Here is a 10491-nt window from a genome sequence, read left to right on the forward strand (position 1 = left end):
TTCCAGGCAAGAATACTAGAGTGCGTTACCATTTCTTTCTCCAGAGCATCTTCCTGACCCAGGGATCAAACCCTGGTCTCCTGCATTGCAGACAGATTCTTTATCATCTGAGCCACTTTAAAGAGCCCAGATCCCACATGCTGCAACTAAACCTGTGTTCTGTAACTAAAAGCTGGCAAAGCCAAATAAATAGATAATTTTTAAAATGTATTACTTATTCAAGAAATTAGATACATTTTGTACCAAAGATAGCTTCTCCACAATAATAGTTCCCATCCCTCCCCTTTCACTCTCCTTATCCCCAAGACACACAGTACACACAATGAAAGAAACCCAGAGTAAGTTTTTAACAGAAAAAAATTTGCACATGCAGGATCAATCAGTGATATCAGAACACTGACACCAATCCATTTATTTCTGAGCATTGATGAGTTTGACAGACACTCTGGATCCAGGCATCTCTTTGTAACAAGAAGCTTTTGAAACCTAAGGGAAGAGAAGAAACCAAAGTAAATGTATTTGGGAACTTCTTTCTTAACCTTCCTCAACATATGCAGAAAAATGTACCAACCTGTTTCCTCATAACTGGTTCTATTCTTTCTGAGTATTGTGCATGCTAAGTCACTTCTGTCTTATCCGACTTTTTGTGACCCTATGGACTGTAGCCCCCCAGTCTCCTCTGTCCATGGGATTCTCCAGGAAAGAATACTGGAGTTGGTCGTCAAGCCTTCCACCAGGGGATCTTCCGAAACCAGGGATCAAACCCACGTCTCTTACATTTCATGCATTGGCAGGCGGGTTCTTTACAACTAGCGCCACCTCATTTCCTCACATACACACTCCCTGTGGTAAGAGGACACAGCATCCCTGGGAAGATGCTCTAATTTTGCTCTTCAGATAGAGTTGCCAGATTTGGCTAATCAGTTCAGTTGAGTTCAGTTCAGTCACTCAGTCGTGTCCGACTCTTTGCAGCCCCATGAGCTGCAGCAGTGTGCCAGGCCTCCTTGTCTATCACCAACTCCAGGAATCTACCCAAACTCATGTCCATTGAGTTGGTGATGCCATCCAACCATCTGTCTTCCCCTTTTCCTCCTGCCCTCAATCTTTCCCAGCATCACGGTCTTTTCAAATGAGTCAGCTCTTCACATCATATGGCCAAAGTATTGGAGTTTCAGCTTTAATATCAGTCCTTCCACCCAGGGTTGATCTCCTTTAGGATGGACTGGTTGGATCTCCTTGCAGTCCAGGGAACTCTCAAGAGTCTTCTCCAACACCACAGTTCAAAAGCATCAGTTGTTTGGTGCTCAGCTTTCTTTATAGTCCAACTCTCACATCCATACATGACTACTGGAAAAACCACAGCTTTGACTAGAGGGACCTTTGTTAGCAAAGTGATGTCTCTGCTTTTTAATATGCTGTCTAGATTGGCTAATAAAAATACAATATGCCCAGTTAAATCTGAATTGAAGATAAACAACAATTTTTGTTGTACTATAATATGTGTGGTTGTTGTTGTTTAGTCTGTAAGTGGTGTCTAACTCTTTGTGACCCCAAGAACTATAAGCCCCTAGATGATTCTGTCCATGGGATTTTCCAAGCAAGACTACTTCAGTGGGTTGCCATTTCCTTCTCCAGGAGATATTCCTGATCCAGGGATCGAACCCGCACCTCCTGCATTGGCAAGTGGATTCTTTACCACTGAGCCACCAGGGAATCCAGCATAGCGTGTCCCATACAATATTTGGGGGCATACTTATATTAAAACAATTATTTGTTAATTAACTGATATTCAAATTTAACTGAGCATCCTATATTTTATCTGGCAACCATATCCCTAGATGCTACTAGGAGGAAACTGGTTAAGTGCACTTGAGCATATCAGCCCAGAGGGACAAGAAGTCCCTAGCCTGGTGTTACAAACAGAACTTTCTGCACTGACAGACATGTTCTATATCTTTGCTGTTAAAAGCAGAAACCACCAGCAACTTGAAATATGCTTAGTGCAATTGAGGACCTGAATTTTTTTTTAATTTCATTTTATTTAAATTTAAAATGTCACATGTGTCCTATATTGGACAGAGTAGCTCAAGAATCAGTCATGTATCTCCCTCCAAATGTAGCAAATGGAATTTAAAACCGTTGGTGGTTAAAAAGTTTCATCACCTAGGAATAAACTCACAAATCCCTGCATATTAATGATCTGTTTCTGTGCAGATAGAAGTTCTGTTGCCAACACATTAATCCGGAGTATTCACTCAGAGTATTTCCTGAGTATCTATTATTTGGGATGATGGGCTAGGATATGGAGATGTATGATAGAATTTTTCAACAAACTCTCTCCATAGAAAATCGTGTTAACTGGATAATCCCAGTATTAGAATGTAAAAGGCTCTGAGGTGCCCCTATGTGCTGAGCAGGCATTGTAAGGAATGAAACAGCATTGACTTGGTCACATACGCCAGCTGAGTGCTCCTTTTCTTTTCATTATTCTAAACAAACATTTAGTAACCATAGACCCAATAGGGCATTAAAGAAGATTCTTTTATAAATCATATTGGCCAGCAGAGAAAACAAAGCAATGGCTCAGACAATAAAGCATCTGACTGCAATGGGGGAGACTTGGGTTGGATCCCTGGGTTGGGAAGATCCCCTGGAGGAGGGCATGGCAACCCACTCCAGTGTTCTTGCCTGGAGAATCCACATGGACAGGGAAGCCTGGCAGGCTACAGTCCATGGTGTCACAAAGAGTCGGACACAACGGAGCAACTAAGCACAGGGCCACTGAGAGTTATCAGAAGACACTGTCTGATGAGGTTAGTGCAGAAACCTCTGGAAGAAGGTAGAGTATGGAAAACAAATGCAGCATACGGTGTTTACAAGTTTCACTGCAGCCCTAGTAGCTGTGTAGGGCAGTGGGAAATGTATTAACAATGGTTCATTTCAGTTCAGTTGCTCAGTCATGTCTGACTCAGTCATGTCTGCGACCTCATGGACTGCAGCACACCAGGCCTCCCTTTCTATCACCAACTCCCGGAGTTTACTCAAACTCTCGTCCATTGAGTCAGTGATGCCACCCAACAATCTCATCCTCTGTTGTCCCCTTCTTGTCCCACCTTCAATCTTTCCCAGCATCAGGGTCTTTTCAAATGAGTCAGTTCTATGCATCAGGTGGCCAAAGTATTGGAGTTTCAGCTTCTGCATCAGTCCTTCCAATGAATATTCAGGACTAATTTCCTTTAGGGTGGACTGGTTGGATCTCATTGCAGTCCAAGGGACTCTCAAGAGTCTTCTCCAACACCACAGTTCAAAAGCATCAATTCTTGGGCCCTCAGCTGGCTTCCCTGGAAGCTTGGACGGTAAAGCGTCTGCCTACAATGCGGGAGACCCGGGTTCGATCCCTGGGTCAGGAAGATCCCCTGGAGAAGGAAATGGCAACTCACTCCAGTATTCATGCCTGGAAAATCCCATGGACGGAGGAGCCTGGTGGGCTACAGTCCATGGGGTTGCAAAGAATCGGACACGGCTGAGCAACTTCTCTTCTTCACAGCTGTCTTTATACTCCAACTCTGACATCCATATATGACTACTGGAAAAACCTTATGTTTGACTAGACGGACCTCTTTTGGAAAAGTAATGTCTCTGCTTTTTAATATGCTGTCTAGGTTGGTCATAATTTTGCTTCCAAGGAGCAAGTGTCTTTTAATTTCATGGCTGCAGTCACTATCTGCAGTGATTTTGGAGCTCCCGAAAAATAAAGTCTGTCACTCTTTCCATTGTTTCCTCATCTACTTGCCATGAAGTGATGGGACCAGATGCCGTGATCTTAGTTTTATGAATGTTTTAAGCCAACTTTTTCACTCTTACTTTCATCAAGAGGCTCTTTAGTTTATCTTCACTTTCTGCCATAAGGGTGGTGTCGCCCTTATGTAACAATGGTTACTGGGCAGATATTTTTATATAGAAACAGAAATAACCATGTCCTTTCTGGGCTCTGAGTGTGCTTTCTGGGGTGCAGCATCCATTCCCTGGTTCACTCACCAGAGAGTTGAGTCCCAGGCCCTCTCTGAGAAGTTGGGATGTCTACATGCCATGCTCCCCTTCATGGAACAGTCTACTGGGGAAAGGCAAACAACATGGGATCTTATAAAGACAATCTTAGACTGTATTTTAAAGGCTCTCAACAGGATGATTCAAAGAAAGTAACTTGGAGTGAGAAATAAACAGAGGTTACTTTGTTTATTTTACTTTTTATATTTGAGGTTACTCTACACATGCTTCTTTTAACACTTGACACACAGATGTTTACAGAAGGTAATGATCTCTCCTTATATAACCTCACATAATGGGGCTTTTATTTCTAGATGGGAGACACCCTCTCTTCTCTAGTTTCTTTTTTTCTTTTTTTTTTCTTATTTATTTACTTATCTAATACTGCTTTGCTTTGCGAAGGGTTGAGTGTATCTTAATAAATTTTAATATATATCGCCAGGAAATTTTCTCAAGAGATTATACAACTGTGGCAATCCTTTCTCACCCTTATCATCCTAAGTCTTACTAGTTTTCGGGCTTGTCTATCCATAGGTGAAGGGCTTCCCTCATGGTTCAGCAGTGAAGAATCCACCTGCAAATGTAGGAGACCCATGTTCAATCCCTGAGTCAAAAAGATCCTCTGGGGAAGGAAATAGCAACCCACTCCAGTATTCTTGCCTGGGAAATCCCACGGACCGAGGAGCTTGGCAGGGTATAGTCCACGGAGTCACAAAGAGTCGGACACAGCTTAACAACTAAAGAATAACAACAACATCCATAGGTGAGAAATGCTATTCCTTTGTTGCTCTGATATGCATAACCTAACTTCTAGGAAAGTGAACACTTCTATATATATTGGTTTGTTTTTTCTCATATGCATTCTCTATTTGAATTTGATAAAATGTATACAGTATCCTCGGAGAAGGCAATGGCACCCCACTCCAGTACTTTTGCCTGGAAAATCCCATGGACGGAGGAGCCTGGTAGGCTGCAGTCCATGAGGTCGCTAGAGTTGGACACAACTGAGCAACTTCACTTTCACTTTTCACTTTCATGCATTGGAGAAGGAAATGGCAACCCACTCTAGTGTTCTTGCCTGGAGAATCCCAGGGAGGGGGAAGTCTGGTGGGCTGTCGTCTATGGGGTCGCACAAGAGTCGGTCACGAGTGAAGCGACTTAGCAGCAGCAGCAGCATACAATGTCCTGTTTAATATTTCTTTTCTATTATTGTTTGCGCGTTTCTTAGCAGTTTGCAGCTGTTCCTTGTAAATTAAAGTCATTAACCTTTTGTGTATGATGTTTTGCAAATCCTTTATTTCGATGTACTGCTTGTTTTGTACTCTCTTTATGGTATATTGCATCTTTATTTTTATCTTATGTTGTCTGTGTACCTTCCTATATGGCATTTGTGTTTCCTGGATGGCTTAATAATGACACCTCCCCCTCAAAACACACATGTACAAACTGAGGTTATAAAAAATCTTCCCTAAAATTTCATTTAGCATTTCTATTTTACATTAGATCATTAATCCATCTGGCTAGATCAATTTCAGATAGGTCTGTCTGGAGAAGAGAACGAGCTCACCAAAAAAATCAGAGGATGGGCATTGCAGAGAATGAGATCAACAGTACAAGTGTCTTGAAGTACCAAGGAGCCTGGCAGGTGGAAGAGAGACCAGTGTAGCTGGACAGAGAGATGTAATGAAGTCAGGTAGGTAGACTGAGGCTAGAGGTGGTCATGGATGACTCTTCAGGACATGGAAAGGAGTATGGTGAATAAATTAAGATATGTATTAAAGGTATGGGTAATGTGACTTACCAATTTCTATTGGTGCTATACTGATAATGCTTATTAAGTTTTTTCATAAATTTGTCTACTTATTAATGATACAGTTTTCTGGGTTTAAATATAGACTATATCTGCCTTTTGGTCGATCTCCTGATGATGCTAATGTTAGTTTGCTACAAGATCAAGGTGCTGAAGTAAGAAAGAGAGGGAAGAATTCTGGAGCTACATATATGAGCCCTGATTCTTAATTTTAGTATGTATGGGAAACCCTCAATTAAATTTCTAATGTCTTCTAATAACCCACATGCATTATGCTTAACAGGAATATTTATAATTGAGTTCAACAAATAACAAACCCTTAAAAGATAACCTGCTTCTAATTTTAAAATACATACAATTATTTTTTACAAGTGATTATAAGATGTACCACACTTGTAAAAAAAGAGCTCACATGATACATTTAAAAAATAGGAAGTGAATGGCTGACAGATGGAGTAAAGGGAGGATATTGCTGTACAGATTATTTGGAAATTTTAAACAAGATTTTGTAACTGATTGTGTTGTATTAAACTGATCTGTAGAGTTCAGAATATCCTATATAACTGAATGATGATTCTGTCTCAATCTCACGTCTCAATAAATCTCTGAGATAAACTTTTGTCCCTAGTGCCTAGATGTCTTCAGTAATTGCAAGGCATAGGTTTACCATTCTCATCAACTTGCCCCAATTTAAATGGTCCTCTCCAGGACCCTTGAGGCATGGTAGATGGAAACCTACTCAAGGGCTGGAAACCAAAGAAAGCTACTGAGAGTTTATTGCCCACTAGAGAATTTCCCCAAGTGGTTACTAGGGCGTTTGGATATAAACAGTGACATTTCAAAGTTGGAGGCACAAAACTATGTTGGAGAGGAGAAGCTAGGCCTGAACAGTGAGGAATGTTCTCTGGTTGGGGAATGGCCTCTTAACAGTGTCTCTTAGGTAACAGCTTGTCAAATGACACCTTCTCTGTTTCTTTGAAACTCTCAAAATAAGTGGCCAATGCAAACTGAATTTTTCAGAATGAGTTTTCTACTGGTAAGAGAAGATGTTATTACCAGCCTGTTAGTCTGTGTGTAATTAATGTCACCTCTGGTAATAAACTGACCCTCTAGTATTCTAGCTCTTTATTAAGTGCTTCCTAATGGCTCAGCCTCTGACCCAGCTCAACATTTTCTCAGTGTCATTATCAAGTGTTTATTGTATGCCAGGGTCTATGCTATCAACAATTTAACAAGATGGGATCCTTGACCAAAAGGAGGTTTTGATGAAATACAGAAAATTAATACACTGTATCATTCGCTCTTAAATAGTCCAATACAAAATTTTGTTATTGGAATCCAGAGGGGAGAATTTAAGTCTTCTCTAATTCCTTTCTTCATTTACCACAATAAATTACCTTATCAAGTCCTATGGTTTTTTACCAAACCATCTTTCCACTTGTGCCCTTGTTTCACTTGTCACATACTAAATGTGTATTGGATAACACAGAAATGTGTGGCTTTGTAAAGCAATCATCCTCCAATTAAAAGTAAATTTGAAAAAATGTAGGAAAAAATAAAAGTGCTGTGTGAAAAATAACAAGTGTGGGTCACACATTCTGAAGATTAACCTCCCTTCCAGAATGTATATTCCAGGACGATCACCTCTCCTCTTTGTCTTAAAATTCTCAAGAAATTAGGATGAAATTAGTAACACTTGGTATGTGGGCAAAGTTAAATCCTTTATGTATTATTGAGTTTTACTCTTTTCATAATTCTGATAATCTCCTAGAGAGCCATTGGTTATAAAATAGCCAGTGATTAGAAGTACTGGCTTCCTGACTTTGGGGCTTAGACAAGTTGTTTATGTCCTCTTCCGTTCCCTTTCTCTTTAAAATTGGGATAGGAATAAATAGTACTTATCTCTAGGATTGTTGGGTTAAACTAATATGCTGGACCAACAGTGACACACATAAGTGCTTAGTAAGTTTTGGTTATTACTCTTGAGCCCCCTGCATTCTAATGTCAGAACTCATACTGCTGAGCCCATCTTTTCATCACAAGAAAAGGCATACAGGAAAAAATGGACGCAGGAAGTTGAAGTCACACACCTAGTTAAGTGTTGGAGCTGGCAAGCTGGCAAGTTAACGAAAAGTATCCCAAAGTTTATATAAAGCAATTCCAACCTAAGAATCCAAGTTCTCCAACATAAAGGTATTGTTGGGCAGAAAGAACACGGTCCTCTTAGGGTACCCCTACCTGAGGTTGGACTTTCCCCAAACGGATTTTCAGTCTGGCTATCATTAAAAACCTGGGAGGTTTTAATGCGTGGTCATCAAGATGCTCATTTCTTTTTCTGCCACTTTGCCTTCACCAAACACCCATACACTAGCCAGGTCTTTGGTTAGTGGTTTCAAGGCCAGGCTGGGGGTGGGGCTGGGGGGTGGGGGTGGGGTGGGTAGCTCAGGAGGAGGGGAAGAGCGGGATGGAAGCTCCAAGACTGCAGGATGTCTGTGTCAAAGTTAAGAGGAAGGTGTGTCCAGGGGAACCAGCTACTGTTTAGATGATCTGTCCCCACACATCTGGATTTGAATGCTCCAAACCAACTGATTTCCATGCAAAACGCTTCAGTGAAGCCTCAGGAGTGTTTGAGTGTGGGTGCGTCTCCCTAGGCTGCCTAGGTCCCACATTTTGGCGTACTCAGCCTCCTTGTCTACTCCTTTAAGTACAAATTGAGTCATCCAAAATACTTTATGAGACTCAATCCTGGAAAAGAGGATCCTAGGGATTTTTGTACAGTGCTAGGTCCCCTGGTAGCTCAGACGGTAAAGCGTCTATCAATGTGGGAGACCTGGGTTCGATTCCTGGGTCGGTAAGATTTCTTGGAGAAGGAAATGGCAACCCACTCCAGTACTCTTCCCTAGAAAATCCTATGGACGGAGAAGCCTGGTGCAGGTTACTGTCCATGGGGTCGCAAAGAGTCGGACACGACTGAGCGACTTCACTTTCACTTTTCACTTTCATGCACTGGAGAAGGAAATGGCAATCCCAGGGACTGGGGAGCCTGGTGGACTGCCGTCTATGGGGTCGCACAGAGTCGGACACGACTGAAGCGACTTAGCAGCAGCAGCAGCAGCAGCAGCAGCAGCAACAGTAGTCAACTATTTTGGGGAAGACTACAGTCCTGCTCTAACCCTTTAAGGGCTGCGTTGGGAACCTAGGAACTTGAACCTTCTCATTCAGGCACTAATCTAGGGTTCCTGGAGAAGGCAATGGCAACCCACTCTAGCATTCTTGCCTGGAGAATCCCTTGGACAGAGGTGCCTGGCACGCTACAGGCCATGGGGTCGCAAGAGTCAGACACGACTTAAGAATAGCACACAATCCACCTTACATACAAAACTACTAGGTTAGAAATTAGCCCCAAATATCAAATTGTAAATGGGGGAGAAGACACAATTCAAGTCTAGATTGTATGTTCTAAGCTACCACATGTTAACTCCAGGCAGCTTTTCAGAAGCCCCTTTCTAAACACGTGCTTTTGTTTCAAACGGTAGTTTGAAAGTTAACCGGAGACCCTGATTTCCTTACGTAAGGACATGAGGGGTTCATTGCAGAGCGAGGCGTCTGAGAAGCTCTGGCCATCTTGCTCGGCACATTTGCTCTCATCATCCAAGTAATGTCAAAACAAGTTTACCGAGACCAATTAAACCTTTAGGCCTTACCTTCCAAAGCCATGTATCATCTCACTATCAGAAATGCGTAACTACTTTGTGAATCAGGCCTTAATCAACTTTATACTTTGAACCTTTTGTAAAAGTAAAAGGTAATTTTCTTGTAATGCTTTAGCTTTCGTAAAAATTTTACTTACCTTTTTTGCTTTTTTTATAAATACAGTGATACCAGCTCTTCTTTTGAAATAGTGGGGGCTCTGAAAAGAGCCTTTGGGTTTGAAAGCACTTCCGGAAACTCAGGTCTCAGTCCAATTACTTGCCCTTGGCCTTATGGTGACTCTCGGTTTTCTTTGGCAGCAGCACCGCCTGGATGTTGGGCAGCACACCACCCTGAGCGATGGTCACACGACCCAGCAGCTTGTTGAGCTCCTCGTCGTTGCGGATGGCCAGCTGTAAATGGCGCGGGATGATACGGGTCTTCTTGTTGTCGCGCGCCGCGTTGCCCGCCAGCTCCAAGATCTCGGCCGTCAGGTACTCCAACACCGCCGCCAGGTACACCGGGGCCCCAGCGCCTACACGCTCGGCGTAATTGCCCTTACGTAGTAGACGATGGACTCTCCCCACCGGGAACTGGAGCCCCGCCCGCGAAGAACGAGACTTGGCCTTTGCTCGCGCCTTACCTCCTTGTTTGCCACGTCCAGACATAGCAAGTATAAAAAAAGGGCAAAAAAACAACACAGCCTCCCAAAGTACACCAAGTCTAGAAGTAGGTAGAACACTGCTGCTTTTATAGGCATTTCCTGGGGAGTAAATCCGGTTGTTTGATTGGTTATTAACGAGACTCAGCGAAATAGCCAATAGAAAAGCTGAATTTCCATACCTTATTTGCATAGTTCTGCCCATAGATGACAACCTTGCTGTTTATCTTCCAATTAACTAAGACACGCTCTGCATCCCTCATTAGCATAAAGGCCCTATAAG

At 42.4% G+C, this 10491-nt stretch overlaps 1 protein-coding gene across 1 annotated transcript; it reads right to left on the minus strand.

Annotated features, from left to right (window-relative positions):
* Positions 1 to 323: 323 nt before the first annotated feature.
* On the minus strand, positions 324 to 10279 carry LOC133236983 (histone H2A type 1-C). The gene is made up of 2 exons (XM_061399323.1): positions 9708 to 10279; positions 324 to 486 (listed from the first exon to the last, which is right to left on the minus strand). The coding sequence occupies exon 1, from the start codon at positions 10213 to 10215 to the stop codon at positions 9823 to 9825; it is 393 nt and encodes a 130-aa protein (XP_061255307.1). The 5' UTR covers positions 10216 to 10279; the 3' UTR covers positions 324 to 486; positions 9708 to 9822.
* Between the last annotated feature and the right edge of the window lie 212 nt (positions 10280 to 10491).

This window comes from Bos javanicus, chromosome 23 (genome assembly GCF_032452875.1).
Source record: "Bos javanicus breed banteng chromosome 23, ARS-OSU_banteng_1.0, whole genome shotgun sequence".
Lineage (NCBI taxonomy): Eukaryota > Metazoa > Chordata > Mammalia > Artiodactyla > Bovidae > Bos > Bos javanicus.